This window comes from Drosophila subobscura, chromosome A (genome assembly GCF_008121235.1).
Source record: "Drosophila subobscura isolate 14011-0131.10 chromosome A, UCBerk_Dsub_1.0, whole genome shotgun sequence".
Classification (NCBI taxonomy): Eukaryota; Metazoa; Arthropoda; class Insecta; order Diptera; family Drosophilidae; genus Drosophila; species Drosophila subobscura.
This window is the reverse complement of record NC_048530.1, coordinates 9,249,882-9,276,251: the sequence shown is the minus strand read 5'-3', so window position 1 is coordinate 9,276,251 and position 26,370 is coordinate 9,249,882. Positions and strand designations below refer to the sequence as shown.

The window sequence follows — 26,370 nt, the reverse complement described above, 5'->3', positions numbered from 1 at the left end:
TTCTCAAAGTGATCCGACAGTGGTTGGTTTGGAATCAGCAACTGCCTTCTGGACGTCGGACCACAGATTTTCGATCGGTTTTATGTCAGGCGACTGTGCAGGCCACTTTAACACGTTCAGTGTTGGCCCCGAACCATTCCTTTGCTTTCATGCTGGGGCTATTTTCCGTTTGAAAGACCCATACGAGTGGAATTTCGTATTCTGCAAAGGGTAGCATTACTGTCTCCATGAAATTCAAGGACACGTGCTGATCCATGATGGTTTATAGTCAATGTATTGGCCCTACCTCATGGTAAGAGAAGCAGGCCCATACCATGAAATTCAACCTTTTATTTTTAATGGTTTTCTTTGGTGTACTGGTGTTCCTTGAACGTCTTAAGTATGATCGAGATCCCTTTTCAGTAAATAAAACACTTTTTACTCATCTGACATTAAAATTTATGCTCCATTATAGGGGTGTCCAATTTGCATGCTCCCTTGCAAACATCATGAGCTTAGTAATTTGTCTGGCGTTTAAAAGTGCGATTTTTTTTGGGCATCAGGCTTTTAGGCTATGTTGTCTAAGATATTTCCAAACTTTCTAGCCCGTCGCTTTTATTTTAAGCTTTTTTTTTAAGCTCGATGGCAGTCTTGAAGGGAACCTTCTTGCTCTCGCGAATCAGCCTTTTGACCCTAAAAGGGGTCATAGATCGTTTTCATCCACGTGTTTTACACTTTTCTTCATAGTTTAAGGCGTTTTTAATCATTTTATTGAAACTGCCTACCAATTGACCAAATTCTCTGCAAGTTTTTACGTCAAACATAAATTTTTTGCAAGGGTCGCGCTTTTTCGCATTTCAGAGCTTTCCACGTATTATTGTAATGATTATTATTAGCTTTTATGATAGAAACAATGAAATATTAGTTAAAACTAATAAATACGTGGTTTATACAAAGTCAATTCTGCGAAATTACGGATATTCACTTAAAATAGTGCCAACGGTGCTATTATTTTTTTCGCCATATTCGTGGTATTTTTTCGTAAAGTTCAAAAAAAAAATATAAAGACAGAATTTTGAAGAAAGGCAACACTTTGTTTGTTAATGGTGAATACTTAACTATATGAAAAAACTAAAAATTTAAAAAAATCGCAACAGTAATTGCTTTTTTTTTGTCCAAGAACAAAATGTGTTGTAGTGGTGCTATTATTTTTTTCGCAACTGTATACTTGATGGGGTCGGAAACGTCTCCTTCTGTGCGTTACATACAATCACTTTGTGCACAAATACAATATTCCCTATTTACATCTTCGAGTACCGGGTATAAAAAGAAGGGACGAGTGAGACGCTTCTTACGCTCCTTTTGTCTGGACGTTGAAATGACAGTGGCCAATGCGACACCAAGCCAAAGCCTGTTACGCGCGGAACACAGAAGAAGGGGCGCTGCCGCATGAAGCGCGGCGCGATTAACCGAACCGGTCGCGAGCATGCAGGAAAGATAGATGTTAGGCTAATATTCGAGGAAAATTAGAGCTAAACACAACTAAACTAGAGCAACTGTAGCTAAGCAAGCAAAATTACCAAAGTCAGAAACAAGACAAAGCTAAAATGAAACTAACTACGGGAGAGGTAGGTTAGTATAAGAGATTTAAGAAGAGGAAGGGAGTTAGTTGAGGATATAATGTGGTATAGGGAATTATAATCCGAGCATAAAACCCTAAAGGGTTCGTGTGAGGCATAATTCGATCTACATAGTGGAAGGAACAAAGGAATAAAGTTTCTAGTGGGTTTAATGGGAATCGTAAAGTTTATGCGGTTCAGCAAGTCAGGGCTGTCTACATAAAAATTACACCAAGCATTTTTCTACGATTAACTAAGGATAGAAGGCTTATTAGAAGGAGTCTACCACGGTAGGATGGCAGTCTCACAGTTGCATCCCAGTTGAGGCCACGCAGGGCAAAAAGTTTTTCTGCACTGATTCAATACGGTCTTGATGTATTTTGTACTGAGGGCACCATACACATGAGCCGTATTCTAAAATCGGACGAACAAGCGAAATATAGAGAGTCTTCGTTATATAGGGGTCATCAAATTCCTTTGACCACCTCTTTATAAACCCAAGCATAAAAGCTAGATCCACCAAATTTTGCCTTCTGATGGCTGTATGCTCAAACTGTTACAAGTGTTTCTCCCACAGCACAATTCTGTAGATAAAAGAAAACTAAAAACGTCATTCCGTAAGGAAGGGCCATATCTATCAGATCTCCGAGTTGAGATTATATTGGTTCTGTATTATAGCCCGAATGAAGGAATTAATTTGCAGTGGCTACGCCCACCCCGTCCAGCTTTTTATACCCTGTACTCGAAGAGTAAATATGGTATATTGTATTTGTGCGAATAACGGTCTCTGCCTCTGACACGTCTCTGCCTCTGCCTCTGCCGCGTCTCTGCCGTGACTCTGCAGTGTGTTGCTTTAGGGGAGGGTGGCGAGCTAAAGGAGCGTATTGGCGTGAGTGGTGTTGTTGATGTAGATGACAGATGAAGAAAAAATGTAAAATTTGACAAATAACCGCTAAGGTGCAGATGTAGTACTGAGTGCCGGGTATAAAAGTTGTGACGCGTTAGACGCGTCTCACACGTCCCTTCTCGTTTTGTTTGTTTTTGCACATTCTCTCATTCCACACACTGCTTCGTGCAATGTGCGGCTCTAGGGGAGCCATGCGAGCTAAAAGAGCTTGTTGGAGTTGGAGATCCAGGCGCTCATAAGGACGGACAGACAGACATGGCTCAATCGACTCGGCTATTGATGCTAATCAAGAATATATATATTTTATAGGGTCGGAAACGTTTCCTTTTGTGCGTTACATACAACCGTTATTCCCCACAAATACAATATACCCTATTTACTCTTCGAGTACCGGGTATAACAATAAGGTACAGATATACTGACTGAGTACCGGGTTTAAAGTTGTGACGCGTCGGAAGCTTTTCGTTGTATATACATTCGTTTGCTAATGGTATGTTTTGGCTCGAAGGAACCAGGAGGAAGATAGCCAACAAAACAAACAGGAAAACTAAGTTGGAACGTCTCCCATACCCCCGAGCCACTAGCTGTGTTTCAATCTTTGTGTGCGAGTGTGAGCATACTTCGTGTGGGTAGGGGAAATACATTTGTATGGCTGCAAGCAAAATGATTTCTACTGGATTACTATGGGGAAATGTCGTTTAAGTAATAGCCTGCACTCTGCATTCAGCTCCATTCACTCACGCAGAGTTCTTTCCTGCCTCTTTCCAGAAATGGCCTTGCTCCTGCCCGATGCTCTCTCGCACAATGTCAACAGCAGCTCCATCCGGCGCAATCTGCGAACAGGCTACCGGGGCACCTACCGTCAGAATTGGGACCATGAGTGAGTATCCATATCTAACGCAATATAATGACACTCGTTGCACGATTTACCAAGATAAGAATTTTTAAAAACGGTTTTGTTTTGTTAAATGCTTTTCCAGAGGTAACGGTTTGTTTTTTCACAAAACTTAAGTATCTCAGATCTGGTTGTAAAGAATATTGCTATTCTGAAAAGCTCATTGATGCAGCTAAAAACTAAACCCAACGAGAAGGGACGTGTGAGACGCTTCTTACGCGTCACAACTTTTATACCCGGCACTCAGTACTACATCTGCACTTTAGCGGTTATTTGTCAAATTTTACATTTTTTCTTCATCTGTCATCTACATCAACAACACTACTCACGCCAACACGCTCCTTTAGCTCGCCACCCTCCCCTATAGACACACACTGCAGAGTTGCGGCAGAGGCAGCGGCAGAGGCAGAGGCAGCGGCAGAGGCAGAGGCAGCGGCAGAGATGTGTCAGGGGCAGAGGCCATAAACAGCGCGAAGCAGAGTGTGAATGCTGCGGGACGGGGTGGGTTTGGCCACTGAAAATTAATTTCTCCATTGTGGCTATAATAATGATCCAATCGGATCCCATTTTGGTGATCTGATAGATATGGTCATTCCCTACGGAATGGCTTTTTTTGTTAAGGAGGCGGGGCTCATTTTTGAAATACACTTATAACAGTGTGAGCATACAGAAGGCTGGATGCAACATTTAGTGGCTCTAGCTTTTATGGTCTCTGAGATCAAGGCGCTCAACAATACGGACGGACGGACAGACAGACATGGTTCAATCGACGCGGCTATTGATGCTGATCAAGAATATATATACTTTATGGGATCGGAAACGTGTCCTTCGTTACATATGTATTATCCACTTTGTGCACAAATACAAAGTACCCTATTCACTCTTCGAGTACCGGGTATACAAATTATGCAAGGAGAGAAAAACTGCCTTTGCGTGCACCCACACTCACTTATCGAGAGGTGCAAGTGTAAGGAGAATTGTACGGCAATAAACAAAACAAAAATAACTAAAGGAAAAAAATGATCGTCACTGAGAAAAATATACGAGCATTTGCGAAAACAAAGTATAAACTGTAAAGCAAACATAAAACATCAATTTTCACATGCCTTTTACATTCTTCTTTTCCTCATTGCGCTTCTTCTTTTCGCATGTGCCGTGAAGCACTTATTGTCCTCTTTACACACATGCATACGTAACCCGCGCGACGATACGACGAAACGAACGAAACGAAATAAATGTAACGGGATCGAGCGAGAGATTCTAATAAGAGCACAGATGGGCACATGAATTTAAGGTGAGGCATTGGGACGAAAGTTCGTACGCACACACTCAACGAGAGAGAGTCAGACTTGCACGAATTGGGTTGCCTCACCCTATTAGGGGACACTTGAAATGAGAGCGCTGACACTCGCTCTTCTCTTTGCTTTTTGCGCCTCTTCTTTTTTCTTGCGCTTTTATATGACTGCACGGTAAAGGGAGGGGACAACTTCACGCCTTTTTTGGCACATTTTCACACACACACATTGCAAGCCCTTGGTGCAAATTTAGAACATTTTAGCTCTATGTACGTACATATGTACATACATTTGTACGAAAAAAAAACACATTTAACACTTCACTTTCACATATTGCCGCATATTTCCAACGCCGATCTGCTTTTAGCCTTGTTGTGCTCCTCCGCAATTGATCTCGCATTTTTTGCCCATTAAACGCTCAACCATTTCACCATATTTCACTAACACACACTCACTTTCACATATTTCACAATTGATCTCGCATTTTTTGTCAACAAAATGTTCAACCATTTCACCATATTTCACTGCACTTCACTAACACACACTTCACTTTCACATATTGTCGTATATTTCGCATATGATCTCGCATTTTTTGTCCACAAAGTGTTCAACCATTGCACCACATTTTATTTCACTTCACTAACACACACTTCACTTTCACATATTGCCGCATATTTCCATCGACGATCTGCTTCTAGCCTCGCTGCTGTGCTCCTCCGCAAATGATCTTGATTTTTTATTGATTTCACTAACACACACTTGTTGTTGTACACTGCACATACTGCACGATACTTTTTCCCGTTTAGTTTCCCGAATTTTCCCTTATTTTCCCGATTTTGCCCGATTTTTTCGATTTTTCGCGGACCGAATCCGTACCGGACCGAACGCGCTGACAAATTTTTAACTACTGAGTGGGGATGAGGAAGCTGCAAAAGAAGTAAACTGCGTAGGTGTTGGTGGCTTGGGCCGCGCTCCCCTACTCTGAAATCTAATGCACATACACTGTGACGTGCACTTGGGCCTACTGCTCTCTGGGATTTTGAGCTAGCCGACCAGACCAGATCAGTGTAGGGTGAATCTACGTTTTTGCATGGGATTTGCGCTCTCTTTACATTTAACTAATGAGGAAGTGAAGAGGAGAAAGAATAAGAAAACATTGAGAGCGAGAGAGCAAAGTAACGGCGAAAGATTGCGAGACTGAGCTCTGTCGTTCTTTTTGCTTTGTATGAGTGAATAGGAAAGACAATTGGATTCTTGGTGTTGGTGGCTTTTGGCTCGCTCTCCTACTTTTGACTCGAAAATTGTAAAGGGAGTTACATTTAAGATTTGTTATACAGAAACCATCATAATGCGCCGTTTCTTCTTTTTGGTTTTCTCTGGTTTTCGTGTGAGAGTGAGATAGCAAAGTAACTGTAAAAACAACACAAGACTGGGCTCTCTCGTTCTTCTTTTTTTGTGTGTGTGAATGGGAAAGACAATTGGATTCTTGTTGTTGGTGGCTTTTGACTGGCTCTCCTACTTGCAAATCGAATGCACATTTATTGTATAGAGCAGTTTGACCTTCCGTTTCTGGAATTTGGTGCAAGCCGAAACTCTCTTTGCTTTTGACTAATTGTCAGTAAAAAGGGGAGAGAAGAAGAAGATGCGCTGCTGGAGTGCAGGCTTGAATCAAAATGAAATAAATCGTCCCGGAAAAGATTTCTTTCACGTGATCTCGTTCGGAAAATGCTTAGAAAAATGTGGAAATTGTGAATAGAGTTACATTTAAGATTTGTTATACAGAAGCCATCATAATGCGCCGTTTCTTCTTTTTGGTTATTTCTGGTTTTCGTGTGAGAGCGAGAGAGCATAGTAACGGCGAAACAATGCGAGACTGAACTCTGGCGTTCTTCTTGCCTTGTATGAGTGAATAGGAAAGACAATTGGATTCTTGGTGTTGGTGGCTTTTGGCTCGCTCTCCTACTTTTGACTCGGAAATTGTAAAGGGAGTTACATTTAAGATTTGTTATACAGAAACCATCATAATGCGCCGTTTCTTCTTTTTTGCTTTTCTCTGGTTTTCGTGTGAGAGTGAGATAGCAAAGTAACTGTAAAACAACACAAGACTGAGCTCTCTCGTTCTTCTTTCCTTATATGAGTGAATAGGAAAGACAATTGGATTCTTGGTGTTGGTGGATTATGACTCGCTCTCCTACTTGCAAATCGGATGTACATTTATTGTGTCTAGCACTTTGATTATCGGTCTCTGGAATTGTCAGTAAAAAGGGGGGTGATGAAGAAGATGCGCTGCTGGGTTTAGCTACTGCAAATTAATCATTCTGGCTATAATAATGGTCCAATCGGATCCCAATTGTGATCTGATAGATATGGTCATTCCCTACGGAATGGCGTTTTCAGTTTTCTTTTATCTTCAAAATTGTCGATTTGGGAGGTTTCCGACCTTTTGCGGAGGCGGAAAGGGGGCGTGGCTCATTTTTGAAATACACTGGTTTCAGTGTGAGCATACAGCAGTCTGGAGCCAAAATTTGGTGGCTCTAGCTCTTATAGTCTCTGAGAACTAGCCGACAAACAAGACGGACAGACGGACAGACGGACAGACGGACGGACGGACAGACAGACATGGCTCAATCGACTCGGCTATTGATGTGTCGGAAACTCTTCCTTCTGTGCGTTACACATATTCATTTTGTGGACAAATACAATATACCCTATTTACTCTTCGAGTATCGGGTATAATTAATTCAATGTGTGAGTAATATCCGGATGGTAATTCGTCGCTGAAAGAGAGAAAATGCCTGGCAGCCTGTGGTTTGAGTTCGACGCCGACTCTCATTTTCCGTGCATTCGGCAGTCGTCTGGCTAATTTGATTCAATCACGCCCGGCCTTAGAGGCCGTAGAGGGGAACCCTCAGCTTAGAGTCACTCCCCACTCAGGATCACTTTCTGTCTGGCTAAGTGGTCAGGGTTTTCCGGTAAGGATGGACGCAGAGGAAGGCTAAAATCAAAAATGTCAGGCACTTTTGAAATTTCCGACGCAATTTCCGTTATCAACACCTAGACAGCTGTCAAAAGCACACACGTGCACGTACACGTACACATGCACGTACCATAACCACACACACAAAAGTAAAGTCACGCAGCTTGGCACTTGTGTATGAATGGGCAGACTTCAGTTTCTGCTGGATTTTTATAGCCGGTACACGACGAGTTAAAGGGGTATATTGCATTTGTGGTCGAAAAATGTAGCACACAGAAGGAAACGTTTAGGGTATGATCATATTCTTGTCTGAAGATTTAGATTGACCAAAATGATGTAGATATAGATGACATATGCAGAAAAAATGTTAAATGACAATTGTAAAACTCGAAAAAATTACAATGTCATCTACATCCATTTTTACATATAACTGTAAAATTAATGAAAACATTCTGACTGAGTACCGGGTGTATGAGTAGTGTCGCCTTCCAGCGCTCCTCACAAAGTTCATCCACGTTTTTTTTGGTTGTACACTTTTTTCTGGTCTCTGCGCAGCGGAAACGAAACTTGTTAGGCTCAACAGACAATCCGCTTTTCCCGCCCACTGACAGTACTCGTTCCCTTGAAGTCCGAAGCCAACCGCCCAAGCTCTGTCGTTCGGAAAGCACAAATGCAGTAATTAAAATATTTTGCATCTCAATGCAGACCAAAGATTTCCTCTAATGAGTCGAAGGACCCGAAGGGCATGCATAATTAAGCGGACGTGGAGCGGGGAATGAGCGATGAATGCACAGAAATGGGAATTGTGCATCCAGAGAAAGGGATGGAAAGGTACATTACATGTACTTAAGTTAGATTACAGCGGCCGTCACGCTCAACATGAGTCTGACACACGTAGGGCGGCTTCGGCCCGTTGTGATACCGCAGAAGAATCTTCCCTTCCCACAATGTGAGACATGAAGTCAACAGTTATCCCTCATGTTGCGTATATGAAGCCTGATATCTTTCTGGGATAGATTGTAGATATTTCTGAAATATCAGTAATAAAGGGCGTGCCCAAGTTCTTTAACCTCGTTCTGCTGAATTAGCTCGGCGCTTCATATTTGCGGTGCGACATCGTGGAACTAGTTGCCTTCTACTATCGGATAGTCGCTAGAATAAGCTTACATTGGCATACAAATATCCTCCTTGTCTTCAAGAAGGGTGACTGAAGTACATCTACTTGTACTTAGCTCCAGCCAAGATCGATGGCCACAACTTCCTATTGATGGCATGCCCAAAAATACATATGTATCTTAATCTGTTCACTTCCAGGTACTGCGTGGAGTTCGAGGTTATCAAGGCGTCGAAGGCTTGCCACAAGTTGCCGCCCTACAACCTGATGCTGGAGGGTAAGTGGGTGACCATTTGGGGGAAGCAAAAACTCAGAAGTTCTATCAATCCTCCAGGTGAGCGAATAACTGTGCACTGCGATCTCGAGGCCCTCATCCAGGATGGCGCAGGCGGCTCCAGCACTACTGCAGCCAGGTCTGCGATCCCCACTGCTGCATCCACGACCACTGGGCCCTACAATGAGGAGGACGGCTCCAGTGGGGGGGAGAGCGAGGATAACAGCAGCAACAGTAATTACGACGACGACAAAAACAACCACGAGGAGGGGGAAATGGAGGTGGAAAATGCCCAGAATTTGATCGATCCAGGTAGCAATGAGAACTACGAGAGGGGGCACCCCCGCCAGGCAAATATCCTATCGTACCGCGACCGTGCGTGGGGCAGTCCAAAAAAGAGCGCCAGACCGGCCACGCTGCCACCGGCGCCCACGCCGAGCTTTCACTGCCGCGGCGAGGGTCTCGCTGGCCGCACGATGCGCTGGAGCGCATTGCCGGCGCCGTCGTGTCGCGGAAAGTGGCTCCGCCTCACCGTCGGACCCCCCAAGAAGTGCAGCCACGCGCAGTTCATCTTCGTCTAATCGCTCCCCTCTAATATAAATTGTAGTCTCAATCACAACGTCAATATGGAGAACGTGTATGTAGGTTATGGTGTGTTACGGTGCTTCGGAAAAGGAAACCCAAAAGAAAAAGCAAAAGCAAAGGCAAAACCTGCCGCTAAACAGGCGCCAAGGGACACACAGTCCCCAGTCCACAGTCCCCACCAGTCGCAAACGTCTAGATGCCTTAGCCGATCCCAATTAATTTCACCACTCTCACTATCACAGCATTTTCATGTATGTACAACTTTTAACTTTAAACCCTAAGTCAGTTCATTAAGAGGAATATACATGTAGCGAGGTATTAGTAGCGAGTAGAATCTTTTTTTTTTGTGCCCACACCAAGTTGAGATCGTGGAAAGTCAAATCACGCGTTATTTTAACGGCATTGTATCAGCTCTCAGTTGATCATTTTAAAGGACCGAATCAGCGTACTCGAATTGTGGAAATATACATTCATATTGTAGTAGTTTGTAGAGATACGACACGATGCTCTATCTTGTATTGGCTGGGAAATTGGTAGATAGTAGACGTAATTCATCACAAACTATATAACAAGTAAAATGGGAGAAACGAAATGATCTTTGGAATGGAATGCTAGAAGTGTCTAGAACTTTGATTCAATCTTCTACGAGCATACATAGTCGTACATACATATGTACATACATACATACCAACAGACATACGCGAATAGTGGCACCCGCATTCGATCCATATCAAGTACACACGTGCATCATGCAATACATTCGTACACACAACAACGGGCACAGACACTGACACTGACACAGACATACATAAATATGTATAATGGCCAAGAGAGGCGGTGAGGGTGCCTCCCCCGCCCACTACCCTTTGAAAACATTCTGAAGTCGGAATTAAACTTTGGACCTTAGCGGTAAAATGGATTTTAGGTGCATACGGATGTCGAAAATATTTCATAGAATTACTTATAATTAAATTAATACTGAAATCATTTAATAAAGAACGAGTATAATTAATTTTAACAGAACTCATCGCTCTTTTGTCTCTTTCCATATCCACATGTACATATATCTCATTGTCTTTCTCTCTCTCTCTCTCTTTCTGCTGGTATTGGGCAAGAAAGTTCCCAACTTGGCACAACTTGTTTGGCGGCTGTTTACCTTTACTGACGCAGTGCGCATTCGCGACGGTACGCGACGGGACGGGACGGGACGGGACGGAACTGGGCGGACCAGCTGATTCGGTATTACCGCTTGACCCAATTATCTACGAGTATGAGACAGGCGTGAGTGACGTCGCAGGCCGGTTTTTAAATTTCTCCATTTGAAATACTCAGAGACGGCCTCGAGTTCTCGGTGAAGGCCAGAAGAGGGAACACAGCGCAGTCGTTGATTAGTCTCTAAGCAAGCGCAGACCAAGTTTGACCGAGTGCAAGTACAAGCACGCACCTGTCTGAGTAGATCCAGCTCAACCGTTCCGCAGTTCCAAAGTAAAGACAATTCTACATTATTTCTCGATTGATCTTACAGAAGATTTGCTCAGTTAACAATATTATGTGCTCTGCTCCGTCATCAACCCATCACTTTTTGAAGCGTCTTGGGCTGATGACCCCTCTCTCTGTCTCTCTCTCTCTCTCGCTCTCTCTCTCTCTCTCTATTTGGCGTATTGGAACATTGTAACATAACCAGCTCTTACTCTCTCTATATTTCCCCCACAACCGTTGTGTGTTCTCACCTGAAAAGTGCAAAGAAAATTGAAAGAGATGAGCATTATTCGACTAAAAAGTCTGTCTCCGATAAAAAAAAAAATACAACACATTAGTGTCATATGTAAATGATGAGCTAAAAGTTATTTTCCACCGACCAGGCATGTTGCCATGCAATTTAGGGGGGCAGGCGACGCTTCTGCTGACAACAATAATAGCCACACTCAGCATAGAAGACGGAGGGGCACTCCGGCGAAACTTCGAGGTTCGCCAGAGCAGCGGCTCCAAAATTCCGCTATGGAAACAACGCGTAAGTGTAATTGTCCCCCCACTCACTATTCGGGAGTGAAGCGACTAATCCGCAGCAATTGATTCTTGCGGCAGGCGTGCGAGAAGCCTCATAAGCTTAAAGCCAACGCCCACTACGTGTGCGACGAGGAAGGAGACTTCACGTGTCTGCCCGGATGGCAGGGCGACCTCTGCCAGGTGCCCATGTGCCGGCGGGGCTGTGATCCAATGAATGGTAAGAAACTATTACCAACATACCAATATGTATACGTACATACATATGGATCCCACCATTGCAGGGTACTGCCAACGGCCAGGCGAGTGCCGGTGCCGCATCGGATACAGTGGGGAGATGTGCGAAACGTGCATTCCGCTGCCCGGGTGCCAGCACGGTGACTGCACCAAGCCCTTCGAGTGCATCTGCAAGCCCGGATGGGCTGGACTCTTCTGCACAGAACGTAAGTAGAATCGCATCTCTGAGAGCTCTCGGAATCAGAAGTTATCTCTCGCTCTCTCACATTCCTTCTGCGTCCTGCAGCCAGCTGTCGGAGTGGGTGTCACAGCACCCGCGGGTATTGCGAGGCACCCGGAGAGTGCCGCTGCCGCATCGGGTACGCGGGACGCACTTGCACCGAGTGCGCCACCATGCCAGGCTGTCAGCACGGGACCTGCAACAAGCCGCTGGAATGCCTCTGCCTGCCCGGCTATACGGGCCTGCTCTGCCAGACGCGTAAGTTCCTCGAGCGCGTCCGTGCCCTGCGATACCTGTTGACTCTCCTCTCCCGTATCCCCTCTCTGCAGCTCTGTGCGCCTCTGACTGCAGCACGCAGCACGGCTACTGCCGCAAGCCTGGCGAGTGTCGGTAAGTAAGAGCTCGAGGCAGCCTGTCCCTCTGCATACACATTCACATTCACATTCATCACTCTTCATTCAGCTGCAAGGTGGGCTGGACGGGCAGCCAGTGCGACAAGTGCTTCCCCTACCCAGGGTGCGCGAACGGGGACTGCGAGGCGCCCTGGGAGTGCAACTGCCACCCCGGCTGGGGCGGCATGCTGTGCGATGAAAGTGAGTGCCTGCAACCCGAGGCGAGGCTGGTCCTACAGTAATAACCAAACGTTCCATTCCCCACAGAGCTGAGCTACTGCACGGAGAACCCGGGGACGTGCGAGAACGAGGGCAAATGCGTGTCGGTGAGCCGCGAGGACGGCGGCTTTCGGTGTCTGTGTCGGCAGGGGTACTCCGGAAGGAACTGCGAGACACGCGATGACTTTTTGCTAACCTCTTTGGCGCCACAGCTCATTACACCACCGCCCCTAGAGCTTGGGCTGGAGCTGGACGATGTGCGCTGTGTGGATACTGACGTGGACGTGGGCGTGGACTGCGTGGACGCAGGAGTGCCTGATGAAGGTGTGCAGGTGAAAAAGTTGCTAAAGGCTGTGCCCGCACCAACAACGCTGACACCAGGCACCGCACCGCCGAGCATCGCCACGACAAGGACGACGGAGACGACACTCACGACGTCCACGACGGCCACAACGTCAACGATGGCCACGTTTGCTGAAGCTGGTGCTGGCTCTGTCCCTGGCAATCACAATACGACTTATGAAGCATTAAGCGTTGCTGCTTCGCTCCCTGATGGGGCAACAGCAATGGGGCATGCCGCCACGACAACAACAGCGACAGCAGCAAAAGCAATGGCTGGAGCGAAGAGTAATGCAACAAGTGGGGCAGTTCCCTCTCTTGTGCCTGGCCCCACAGAATCTCCCACAGACTTCGCTGGCCATGAGCAGAAAAAGAAAACGCCGGCGCCAGCTGTACCAGCGACACCAAAAGGCGTGACCACCACCTCTATTAGCAGCAAGGATGGGCCAGCGCCCGGCGAGGATGACGACGATGATGATGACGATGACGAGGAGGATGCCGAGTACGAGGAGGATGATGATGAGGAAAACGAGGACGAGAAAGACGAAGACGAAGACGAAGAGGACGACAGCGATCAATTCCTACCAAATATAATCTAATTCATTTCCAATAATAATTAATTCCTCCTTTTTCCTATTTATTTATTTATGATTGTTGGTGTGGAAGATAACTTTTACGTATGTATGTTTATGTACACACACATATGTACATAGATACGTATGTATGTATATGGTAGACTTACGAACATATTTTTACTTTTGATAATTTAATTTACTTAAGCTTTCGCCCTAGCCAATTAAAAAAAATAAAATATAAAATTATTATTTTGCAAATTTGAAAAATATACAAATCTGTGTGTCAGAGCATTCGAATGCTGCCCACGCATTGCACTTGGCTTGCCTAAAGCCTGGGATGGGGGAAAAGGTTGTGGGGGTGGGGGTGGTGATGGTTACATACATATGTATATGGCCATTCAAGAGCCACCAAGTTGTGGGGAGTTGGAAAGCAAAGAAAACTAAAGGACCAGCAATACATAAGCATATACACACTCGCACGTGAACAAATTTAAATGCGTTTATGTATATATGCAAGTATGTACATATGTATATACATATGTATCTTGCATGTATGTATGTACATATCTTGTATATGGGCTTGTGTATGCATATAAATATATTTTATAAAACTTACAAAACGAAAAAAAAAATATTGTAATTTATGCGGAAAACATCCAATAGAGAGGCGATTAATTCTGTAAAAATTCTGTATCCAAAATGGTAGAAAAATTGTTAAACAATAGTTCTCGCTTCTCGATTGGCCCTCCCTAATTGAGCTCCCGTTTGTCCCGCTGACTGATCTGGGCCATGGTGATGTACTGGCGCACCAGGCGCGATATCTCATGCGCCTGCTCCGTCTGGACGCGAATCACGCGCTGCTGCATGAGATTGCCGACCTTCATGTCCAAGAAGAGGGCTCCATCCTCCGAGCGCACCTGGTCGAAAGTAGAGAATTGATAATCAACTGCGTTTTTAGAAGTGCGGGGTGGGGCTCACCTTGCGCGTGGATATCACCTCCATGAAGCTCCAGTGCTGCAGAGTCTCGTGCGTGTTGGGGTCGAGGAAGAGCACTCCACGCCGATTGAGGGCGAGGATTAGGTCGCGCCACATGGGGCTGTGGTTGTCTTCCACGTGCGGCCCTTCCTCGGCCCAGATGCGCTTCACCGCAAAGAAGCTGCTGCCGAAGAGCGGCCAGGCGGCCAGCACATTGAGGAACTGGGCCTTCACCTGGCTCGGACTCAGGCCGGCCACCTGCGGCCAGGCGGACTGCACCAGGCCGACCCACTGCGCGGGCCGTATCTCGCGTATGCCAAGCGCCGGCTTGGGCAGGAGAAACTTGATCTCCTTCATGGCCGGCACATGACTGAGGTCGGCGGCGCGGTGCAGCAGCGCCGCGATCCTGGCCATGTCACGCACCATCTCTGGCATGGGCACCCCGTTGCCGGGCAGCTCCAGCAGCAGGCCCTCCAAGTAGTCGGGGGCCACCTGGTTGAAGAGAACCTCCACATACAGCGGCATGGGCGCCGGCTCGCGCTTGAGGGCAAAGTGCCACACGGAGCGGCAGAAGATTAGGTAGAAGGGCTGACCGGACTTGAGCAGCTCCGTCGTCACGTCCAGTATGTACTCGTCGGCGGCCAAGGGCATGGTGAACGCGTCGCCCTGCACGATGCAGTACAACGAGAACTCCTGCTGCTCGGCCTCCGACTCGACGCCCAGCAGGGAGCACAGCTCGGCTATGACATCAGCTACCACCGTGGAGCAGCGCGTGTTCACCACCCGCTCAGCGCCCCCCGGCAACCTGTAGATCTGTCGCCTGGCCGAGCGCCCGGCAGACACGGCCGTCACCTCCTCCACGCTTGGCACGTTCTTGCGGCCGCCGCAGCGCGCCGTCTTCCGCAGGTTGGTGAGGCAGACGGCCGCCGTGCCGTGGCAGGAACGACGGCGGTCCGAGGCGGCCGACGTCAGGTGCTCCATCAGGTACGGCCGCAAGGCATCTGAGCAGCCAAAGTAGGCGGCCAGAATGCTCAGCAGGCGCCAAGCGCGCTGCGAGCTGTCCGGGCAAGGTGATCGGTTGGCCGTGGTCTGCTTCATCAACTGACAGTACACCTCGTCTCTCAGGGCCAGGTATTTGTGACAATGCTGCAAGGGAAAGGCAGGGAGACTCAATGAAAAATTTCATTTTAAATGCAATAAAAAGCCGGAAAGACAGTTAGACTTGGTTAGTACATGGGGTAAATAGGACTCAAATAACCTGAAGAAGGTATCATGCGGAATATATATCCTTTCCTATATATTCCCCATTTATCTACGACTTGACTGGTTCCTACCCATACTATTACATTGAAATGCTCCATTCGGGTGCCGAGTCCTCATCTCAATACATCTTTGTATACCTTTTTGCTTAAATCCACAGCCCAAGAGCCCAAAAAGCCCAAATTGTCATTAATCCTAAACACAAAACTAAACTTCTACAAATTCGCACGAATGCTTGTTAGACTGAAGTAGAAGTAAAATTAAGTCTTTTAGACCACGCCTTCCTGACGCCCGCCATGCGAACTAGTTTAATAAATTTAATTGATTGATTGATTGGTTGTAATCCAACGCTCCAACGTGCGATTGCATTTAGTACTTGTTTACCTAAGCAATAAATTGGATATTTTATTTAAAATTTCAATAGTGCAATCCTTTACAAAGTACAACATATTATTGTGTCTGCGTCGCGATTGTTATTGGTATATTGATTGGTAGATAATTTGTAACTTGAACCTTGGTGAAGTGTTGTGCTGAACATTAGTAACGTTTCACTGAACAATTTGGTGATCTGATAGATGTGGTCATTCCCTACAGAATGGCGTTTTTAGTTTTCTCTTTTCTTCAAAATTGTGGATTTGAGAGATTTTCGCCATTTGTTGAAGCGGAAGGGGGCGGGGTAAAATGTAGTAAAACACTTGTATTAGTGGGACATCACAGAGGTCTGGATGCAACAAAAATGGGCCCTTAACTTTACCTCTAGAGTTACAAAGATACAATAAACTGTTACACATCTAATTTCGTAAATATTAGCGAGCGGGCCTGTACATATTTACATATGTATGTACATAGATATGTTTGGAAATGATCATAATCAACTGTGGCCAAGTTCAAGTCTCCAGCTTCAATCCCAAACTTGTGACTAACTGATTTTGACATGCACGTGCATTGATGGCCCTTCAAAATGGTCTCAGCATACGCATAAATAATGAATACTTTTTTGGAAATTGATGAAATGCTAAGTTCGAGGGTTAATCAAATATAACAATAACAGGAAACATTTGATGAGCTTACCATTAGCACCGTGTAGACACACTTGACCTCGGTGAGCTCGGGATCTAGTGGAATGTCGCCGCAGTAGCGGAGGACGCAGTCGAAGCATTCCAGGGCGAGGGGGGCCAGGTCGTTGGGCAGTCGGAGGAGCGGCAGGCGGATGGCATGGCCCTGCCACTTGACCAGCTCAGCATACGAGCGGTTGGCTGCCGCCTGGGACTGGTGTCGTTCCAGGTGTCGATCGGCATCCCGCAGTTGGCTGGAAAAAGAAAAATAGGCATTATAAAATTACATGGAACCTGGAACTGTGCAGCCCTCGAGCTTACTCGTTGCGGAAGTGCTGCATGGCGAATTGGAGCAGCGAGTATTTTGTGACCGAGAGCGGGGTGCCGCCGTTGGTATCCTCCGTCAAGTAGTTGGCTTCCAGGTCGTGGTGTGTCATCGACTGCTGCTGCTGCTGCTGCTGCTGTAGAAGCTGATCGGGTGACTGGTGGGACTGGCCATTGGTGAGGGAGGAGGACTGTTGGCCTGCATTCGGCTTGCGGGTCGAGTGCAGGTAGCTTTGCTGCTTCATAAACCGCTGCTGCTGCTGTTGTTGCTGTCCTTGATGATGCTGCTCAGCCGCCAGTTGCTGCTCCTCGAAGGCATCCTCCAAATGCTGCTGCTGCAGGTGGTGCTGCAGCTCCGATTGCTGGTGTTGCTGGTGCTGCTGGTGCTGCTGCTGCTTCTCCCCCTCGTTCCCATTCAAGTTGCCGTGCTCGTTGCGCTGTGCATGCGCCTGGCGAGTTTCCATGCGCTCCAGCGGAACATTGAGGATCTGGGCGGCGGCTCGAGCTCCCGACGAAAGCGTCGATGCCTTAGACTGTGACTGCAAGTAGAGCAGAGCGGATAGCTACGGTTAGTTTCTGTCCAAACAGACCTACCCTCCAAATGCCCCAAGAAGTCGAGAGAGCGCATCGTTCGCAATTCACTAATTGACTTGCAGCGAATGCGAATGCAGCGCCAGCCATGTCAATGCCATGTGAAAGTTGTTGGCCACTTTTTGGGCAGCTCCGCGCAACCAGTCGCCCCGCCAGACCGGTTGCCATTGGCCACCGAACAGTGGAGAGTGGGGAGTTGACGGGGAGACGTGCCCGATGATTTATGCTCCCATATGTTGCAGATACCAGACCAACAACTGCCGAGGGCGGAGTTTTGGCGCTGGCGCTGCCGCTGGCTCTGTCTCTGGCACCACCAACGTTTCGACACCGAGTTTTGGGCAACGAAAGTTTTTGCGCTTTTTCACCGTTTCTTGATTTTATTTATTTGCTGCAATTGCTTTCTTTTCTTGCACGTCTTCAATATTTGCACCCACAGCCTGGCACATGCGAGAGAGCCATATGCCATTGTCAGGCTGGTTTCAGCTCCGGCGGTGATCGTGCGAAGTCAATCAGGATCCGGCGGGGGCCACCCCCTTCGGGCACTCGAGCTGAAGTCAGACCACAGCACAGCAAACACACAGTTTTAATGAAAAGTATGCACATATGTATGTATGTAAGTACATGTACATGTACACGTACATTAATGCTGTAACTGTCAGCTTCCACCTGCCACCTATCCTGTTTCTTAAGTTTCATATGCACAAAATCCCACAGTGCACTATGGGTAAAAAGCCCGAATTTTTGGCATTAATGTAATTTGTTATTGGTAAAATATTTGAGTGCGACTTAAATTTTCTGATTCCTGAATATCAAGATAGAATAAAACTGGGCTTAGAAGATTTTTACGGAGTACCATACATTTTCTGCGAGCTTTCAAAGTCGGCTGATTTTGAGATGCGTTCACTTGTGAGAAAGTGCGGGTCACAAAGTCAGACGCAATAATATGTTGAAATTTAAAGAGTATTGACAAAAACAGACTAACTAAAGATGAAACTATTAAAATTCAAACGAAAATTATCAAATTTTTTGCTTAGTTAAACAAGTACTAAGCGAAATGCAATTGTACGTTGGAGAGATTCCAATCAAATAACTTTTAACCAAACAATCATTCAATTAGTCAATCAAATATATTTTTTTAAAGTTCTTAAATGTTTCAAAGGATCTTTTATCATAATTAATCTTTTGAATACCTTTTTTATAATTAATACGACGTAAATGGGTCCAGTTCGAATGGCGACGAGAGGTAGGCGGGTTCCAAATGACTACATTTTTTTCCGAAATTCTACTTTAGTCTAAAAAACATTCGTGCCAATTTGTAGAGCTCTAGCTTTTTTTTTTGTATTAATGCCAAAAAAACGGGCGTTTTACCCATAGTGCAGTGAAGAAATATCTCATAAGTATACGCACATGCACATAGTCGTATATTTATTGTTCAACTAATATTATTATTATTTGTATTGTGTGAACGTGTAATGACTAAAGTCGCACTCGTGGCAGTAGCAAAAATAAATAAAAGAGAAGTGCCCACTGTCTGCAGCTGCTGCTGCCACTCTTCAGTCACTATTCAATCATTGTTTCTACTCAAATAATAGCAAACAGTATTAGCCGGTCCTGATTGACATGTATCTAAATTGAAATATTTGCCAATAGGATGAACGAGGGCTGTTCAATACGTCCGTGACATTTTGAATTTCCAGCCTCTGAATTGATAGGGTAATAGTGCTGCTGTCAAAAAACATTTATTGGCGGATTTTCGTCCAAATTTGAAGAAGCTCCGGCATTTTGTTTATGTTTTGCCAGGGACCGTAATCATTATAAGCTATATTTTAAAAATCATTCAATGATAATTTGGTTTAAGTTTTAGCATAATCATAGTTTATCCTTAGAGCAGTCTATTGCTCCATTTAATTCTTCTGTGCGGCTACTTTAAAAGGATGATTTTTTCAAAAAAAAAAAAAAAAGAATAATAATAATTATTTACGGTCCCTGTGTTTTACAGTCATTGATAGCAGGAAGGAGACATTGGCAGCCACCACATTGTAAAGTTGTTTCAATTGTGAATTATTACTTGGGTATGAATAAGATTTCCGCAAGATGGCTGTTGCGAGTGAACGGTGTTGCTCATCCACAATAAAAGTTGAGCAACCACCACACATCAGAGATAAGCCAGAGGCACCAGATCAAGGAAAACAGCGGAGTGCCTCTTTTAGGATAGGCGGAATTATGCAAATGACTAATTTCAAAAGGGTAAAACAATCAATTCCGAGTATCAGGCCAGCTATTTTCCACCAGGTCAGTTCAAGGGTGCAGACATGTGCAGTTTCCAATGCAAAGTTCAATGAATCAGTAGAGAAATGACTCCCTCGCCGATTCGGTGGGTCAGGCTCGAATCAGCGTCTTAACTTCGCTGTCACAAAACGGACTGAACGAACCAGTCACCGCAATTAGAAGTATTCGGTTTTCATTCTAGTTAGACAATTTTAGGCACAACCAAATGGAAAAATGGCAAACGGATAATGATAGTCATGGTCAATATTCCAACAACCATTCTAAACAATTGAATGTGAGTGCCTCAGACAAGTATCCCAGGGCATGGCGGTTTCAGATTAGATATGCCAACTGGCGGGTGGGCTCAGGCACAGCAATAGGCAGCCACAGGCACACAGCACAGTCCAGTACAACAAACTAGCGCAAGTCCGAGCGAGTTGTCGTGAGCCAAATCTGATGGCTAGTACAAAAATGCTATATGGGGCATGGCTTTTCGAACCGGGGGGACGCAACTAGGTCAGATGGCCTCCATCGGACTTTAGACTCAAGACTCGAGAGTCCAGACGATCCAGTTTCAGCTGGAGTTAGTACTTGGGCAATGAGCATTGATCACGAATATAGACAACGTAAATTCATACACACATTTACATACATGTCTGTACATACATACGTACATACATGATAGCATCAAGAGTTGAATTTGGAGTATCATTTCTAAGTGACCGCTAAAACTTTCTTTTCGGCTTTGTGTTATTTCGTATGAATTTTTCTCTCGAGCTAATTAAAATTCGAAATAAATGCGCTCTGGCTAACATGGCCACCATCCATCCATCCATCCATCCATCCATCCATCCATCCATCCATCCATCCATACATCCAACCATCCAACCATCCAACCATCCATCCATGCAGCTCACTGGCCATGGCCATCTGTTGGACTGTTAGACACCAATGCAGCCACGGCCGCAGTGAGAGCCAAAAGAAATTAAAGTAATTTATCATGGGCCAAGAGGCCAAAGCAGAGGCCGGCAAAAAAAAAGAAAAATACTAACTCAAAACACAAACACCAAGCAACAAGCAAAAGCACACTCGCAAGTTGTGTAATTAAATTATTGAAATCAAATTACAGTTACACTTTTAGAGCTCATCTCTCGACGAAGTTCTCAGTGTTCTCTCTTGTTTGCATCTTTGTGGGTTAACATCCCCATCCCCACCATCCCCATTTCCAATTATATCAGCAGCCATCAGAACTTATCGTCTTTCGTCTTTGGACGATCCATGTTCGCTCTTTATACCCGGTACTCGAAGAGTAAATAGGGTATATTGTATTTGTGCGAATAACGGTTGTATGTAACGCACAGAAGGAAACGTTTCCGACCCCATAAAGTATATATATTCTTGATCAGCATCCATAGCCGAGTCGATAGAGCCATGTCTGTCTGTCCGTCTGTCCGTCCTGATGTGCGCCTAGTACTCAGAGACTATTAGAGCTAGAGCCACCAAATTTTGCATCCATACTTCTGTATGCTCACACTGTTACATGTGTATTTCAAAAATGAGCCCCGCCCCCTTTCGCTCCCGCAAAAAGGCGAAAACCTCCCAAATCTACAATTTTGAAGATAAAAAAAAACTAAAACGCCATTCCGTAGGGAATGACCATATCTATCAGATTACCAAATTGGGATCCGATTGGATCATTATTATAGCCACAACGAAGAAATTTATTTGCAGTGGCTAAACCCACCCTGTCCCGCAGCTTTTGTTGTTTTTTTTCTCATTCTGTCATTCACACTCTGCTTCGGCCTCTGCCTCTGCCGCGGGTCCGCGGGTTCTAGGGAAGGGGGGCGAGCTAAAGGAGCGTGTTGGTGTGAGAAGCGCTGTAGATGTAGATGACAGATGAAGAAAAAATGTAAAATTTGACAAAACACCGCTAAGGTGCAGATGTATTACTGAGTGCCGGGTATAAAAGTTGTGACGCGTAAGAAGCGTCTCATACGTCCCTTCTCGTTTTTTTATAGATTTTGTCCGAGAAACGCAGATTGAAGATCGTAGATCGTAGATCGCAGAGCCAGGCCAATGCAGTGGAGCGAACACAATTGCCAGGTGGTCGGTCGGTCATCGAACCCACCATGCGATGCCATCTTCTCCTATCGAATGGGAGAGTTCACCAAAGAATTCAGCTTAAACTATTATTGTATTGTCCCCAGTGTAATTGACTAGAGCACACCAGTCGTCCCTCAACCATTTAATGAATAAATATAATAAATATAAAAAGAAATCTCTTTTGCGCTAAATCTAAATTATATTTTGGGCAAATAATGGGGAAAACGGTGCATTAAGAGACTCAGAAAATGCAGACAATGTATGGTTAAATCCCGAGAACCCAAGAACTTTGTGGTATTAGCTTACCGTTTGAAAAATATTAAGCTTTCAAATGCAAAAGTTTGGATTTTTGTGAGGTAGTTTTTTCGAAATTTGTACTTTAAAAACTGTTTCTGTGTGCTGTGCCACCCATTTTCTTCATTTGTTTTTGTTGTAAAAATAATGCTCGACAAAATCGAAGTTTTTGCTTCCTCAAGGAACCAAACCGAATTTTCCTGTTAGATATCGGGCACTCAACTTTTTATTTAATGAATTGTGGTTTTTTCCTATGGCAGAACTTGTTTTGAAGAGTTTTTAAAGTCTGGTATTATTCAGAGGTCGCGGTTTGTTTTTTCACATAACTTCAGTATCTTACATGTGGTTGTAAAGAACTTTGTTTATCTGAAAAGCTGATTGATGCAGCTAAAAAGTCAACCCACACACTTTGTGGTTTTAGCGTACCGTCTGGGAAATATTTCCAAATGCAAATATGTTGATTTTTGTGACGTACGTATTTCTAACAAAATGTGGGCTTTAAAAACTCGGGAAAAGTCTTATAAAAATTGTGTATTGTGTTCTCTATTTTTTATGTATAGCTGCATTCATTCGGTGTCGTTTAATACCTTAAATTAATAACCTCATTAATCTATGGAGAGACGCCTGAGCTAAAATAGGTTAACCAACTGCCAGAATATTTCTGATTTCAGCACTCGCAAAATACTGAAAAAAATACTGAAATTCAAAAAATTCGCTAGGGGGTCGAATTAAAAGAGTGTATTGGCGTGAGAAGTGATGTAGATGTTGATTAGAAAAAATGTAAAATGTAAAATCCTCGTTTGTAATGTAATTATGTGTCGACTCAACGCCATTTGGCACCGTGCTCTCTCTGCGAGCTCTTTGTCATCTTCTGTACGTGTTGCGAGAAAAGGATCTAAGAAACTGAAGCTTGAGTGTAATCCCTAAACAGAGAAGAGCAATCGAATGGAGTTCCTAGAAATAATTATCTCCTGATGGGAATGAGAAAGAGAGTGTGAAGTCGTCATAGATGGTTGTTTACCTCATTGGAGTTCATCGTCTCGAACCGGGCAAGGATCTCCTTGACGGATATCTTTGATTCCGAGGGCTCCTCGAGAATGGTTTCCATGCGGCTCACCGATCCATTGCTCGCATTGCTCACCCGCCTCGTTTTGCTGCCTATCACGGACGAGCTCGAGGACGTTCCTGGAGCCGCGCCACAAGCTGGCTGGGAAGCGGGACCACCGAGAGCAACACCAGTGGAGCTATTGGAAGAGTTTCCCAGTGCAAGAGCCATGGGCAGGCACATGTCATCCACATTCGCATTTCCTCCCAGCCCCAACCCCAACCCCATCTGCATCTGCATCTGCATGTCCTGCTCCTCGTTGTTGTTGTCGTCTCTTTGGTGAGGCTGCAGCTTATAGCTGAGCTGCTCTTCGAAGCAGCACTGCTCGCACAGGCCAGCGGCGGCGGCATTCGAGACAGAGGCGCAGGTGGAGCTGGAGGTTAGGGTGGCAGTGGCGGTGGCAGTTGCTGCGGAGGTGGCGCTTGCGCAGCATTTGTACACGATGTCCTCCTCGACGCTCCAGGCGTTGTCGTTATCCATGCCCAGCTCGGAGCCGGATCCGTTGCCGCACATATCGAGGCGCATTGAGGCGCAGCACTGCTCGTTCAAATGTCGGATGCTCTCGTTTGTCAGCTGGCCAAGATCGCTGCGGCGTTGCAACTGCTGCTGTGGATTCTGATGCTGAAGCTGGTGGTGCACCTGGGCGGAGGTGATGCCCGTTATGTGGGCTATTTCCGCATCGTCTGAGTCGGTGTAGAGTATTTCGTGCTCCTCGCAGCTCTCCCCGTCCGTGAGGTTGTTTAGCGAGTCGAGGGAGGCGCATTTGCATTTCTGTTCCTGATCTTGGTTCTGATTTTGTTTCTGATGCAAATCCACATCCATTTCCAAATCCTTCTCCTGATTTTGTCTCTTTCTCTGTTCCTGTCCCTGCACCGTCTCCTTCGTGGCATCCTGGCATCCTTGCTGCAGCAGTTTGAAGCTATTCACCTTGTCGTGGTGCATCTTGCTGATCAGTGACTCCACTTTGTTAACGATGCTGCTGAACTTGTGCGGAACACTGCCACCGGACGGCAGCTGGACCGTCGCTTTGTCCCCACAGGACTTTCTGGTGCTGCTCCCGCTCTGCGACATGCCGCACTCTCTGGACTGCCGTAACCGTTATACCGATGGCTATGTCTCGATGTGGGTCTAGATCTGGGTCTGGGTGGAAGTCACCCAGTCGCTTAATCCATGCCCGGCCCAAGTTCCTTCGGAGCGCGTGCCAGTGAAAGTTGTTATTGCATTTTAATGAACTGCCTCAGCTTTAGCTTTTGCCTTGGTTGCGGCTTCAGTGGCAGCTTCAGTTGCAGCTTCAGTTGCAGCTTCAGTTTCAGCGGCAGCGGCAGTGGCAGCAGTCCAAGCAAACTGACCAAACTACACGACCATAATGAATGTTTAAATATTGTTTGAACATACCGTCGAAGCCAACAATTCGAGGAAAAACGAAACGAAACGAAACGAAAAACGCAAAACGATAAATGAAAAATGAAAAACCGAAAGAAAAAAAGCAAAAACCAAAAAGCGAAAAGCGAGCAACAACAGACTGGACGGGAGTGGAGTGGAGTCGAATGGATTGGAGTGGATTCATACCCGTCCGGGTACAAGTACGGGTACGGGTACGGGCGGGCATGTGCCACGTTCTGTGTGTGTGACTTTCTGTGGGTTTTCGCTGGCTGGCTGTCGATGTGTGGAAATTGGCAATGCAGTTAAATGCGTGCTGCATATGTTTGTATGTTTCGCTGTCTTATTGCCTATCACGCCGCGTTTTCAGAGCCATTTATTTGTGTGCATGTTTTTTACGCTTTTTGCTTCAATTTATTTTAATTTGCCATTTCTGTGTGCAGTTTGTCTTTCCACTCGATGGACGGTCGCAAACGTGGTGGCCTCCGTCACGTTCCGTCTCACTCTGTCTTCGCAGGAAGCAGTTCGAAATATGGCCATATAATTCGATTCAAATCAATGTTGAGTTATGAGATGGCACCCACACTGATCGAACAAATAGGCACACCTAATGGGAATCTAATATATTCAGGCTAATAAACTGTGACATAATCTTTCATTTATGAGCTGTGATATTTGTCTGCCTTGAAATGGATATACGGAATGCCCGTTATTTACTTTGATTTAGGAACATATAGAAAGTGATTTTCCCCCAAACTATTTAAGATTGAACTGCTATGACAGAAACTCCCCACTCCAGTCCGTTTTGCGGCAATCGGTTCGATTTGTCACATATTTTTTACATTTTGTGGGTCAATCGATCCCCGCTCTTGGCATTAGCCTTTATTGGGCACACTTGGCTTTGTTTGAAGTTAGCCAAAGAAAAACATTTCATTCACAGCACAGCACTGCGGAGCTCGGCATACCGGAGCACAGAAGCACGAAAGCACGGAAAAAAAAACTTGGTCAGCATTAAGAAGTGTAAGACGAAGGCGGCTGCTATTGCGAATGCGACAACGACAACGACTATGACTACGACTACGACGAATGCAATACAGCAAGTTACACGAATTCAGAGTCAAAGGCGGAGCTGGCGCTGGAGCTGGAGCTGGAGCTGGTGCTCTGCGTGATGCCGTTACCGCACATTTGTAACAACTGAAAACAGGGAAGACTGGTCAAGACGAACAGAAGCGATTTGACTGACCATTTCGCTCCCAGTGGAGCAGAACAGCCTGCCGAGAGCGGGTTTTGTGCTAAGCGGGTTTTAGCGGGCTAGTAGTAGAGTGGAGCGGAGCGGACTGGAGAGGGGTTTGGCGGAGTTTGCTTCAGAGCAGATTGAGTGAAA

At 45.6% G+C, this 26,370-nt stretch overlaps 3 protein-coding genes across 7 annotated transcripts in view; 2 read left to right on the top strand and 1 right to left on the bottom strand.

Moving 5' to 3' along the window:
* LOC117903508 overlaps positions 1–10,645 on the top strand; it is an 80,776-nt gene extending 70,131 nt beyond the window's left edge. For both annotated transcript variants that reach the window (XM_034815592.1, XM_034815591.1), the window contains 3 exons: positions 3,274–3,385; positions 8,987–9,063; positions 9,121–10,645. In XM_034815592.1, coding sequence (XP_034671483.1) covers positions 3,274–3,385; positions 8,987–9,063; positions 9,121–9,641 — 710 coding nt within the window. In that variant the 3' untranslated portion in view covers positions 9,642–10,645. The remainder of the gene's footprint in view (positions 1–3,273; positions 3,386–8,986; positions 9,064–9,120) is intronic.
* A 409-nt stretch (positions 10,646–11,054) lies between these two features.
* Positions 11,055–13,672, top strand: LOC117903703 (teneurin-1). The gene is made up of 8 exons (XM_034816048.1): positions 11,055–11,130; positions 11,508–11,656; positions 11,731–11,869; positions 11,934–12,092; positions 12,173–12,364; positions 12,436–12,496; positions 12,569–12,699; positions 12,766–13,672. Exons 2-8 carry the CDS (start codon positions 11,510–11,512, stop codon positions 13,653–13,655), a joined length of 1,719 nt encoding a protein of 572 aa, XP_034671939.1. The 5' UTR covers positions 11,055–11,130; positions 11,508–11,509; the 3' UTR covers positions 13,656–13,672.
* Positions 13,673–13,834: 162 nt separating this feature from the next.
* Positions 13,835–26,370, bottom strand: part of LOC117903701 (unconventional myosin-XV) — a 39,098-nt gene continuing 26,562 nt past the window's right edge. For 2 of the 4 annotated variants that reach the window (XM_034816040.1, XM_034816039.1), the window contains 4 exons: positions 17,243–17,784; positions 16,938–17,175; positions 14,610–15,752; positions 13,835–14,548 (listed from right to left, as the gene is read on the bottom strand). In XM_034816040.1, the coding sequence (XP_034671931.1) occupies positions 14,381–14,548; positions 14,610–15,752; positions 16,938–17,175; positions 17,243–17,784 (2,091 nt within the window). In that variant the 3' untranslated portion in view covers positions 13,835–14,380. Of the gene's footprint in view, positions 14,549–14,609; positions 15,753–16,937; positions 17,176–17,242; positions 17,785–23,522; positions 24,779–26,370 lie in introns of those variants that run through there. The other 2 variants (XM_034816042.1, XM_034816041.1) reach the window with 2 other exon arrangements.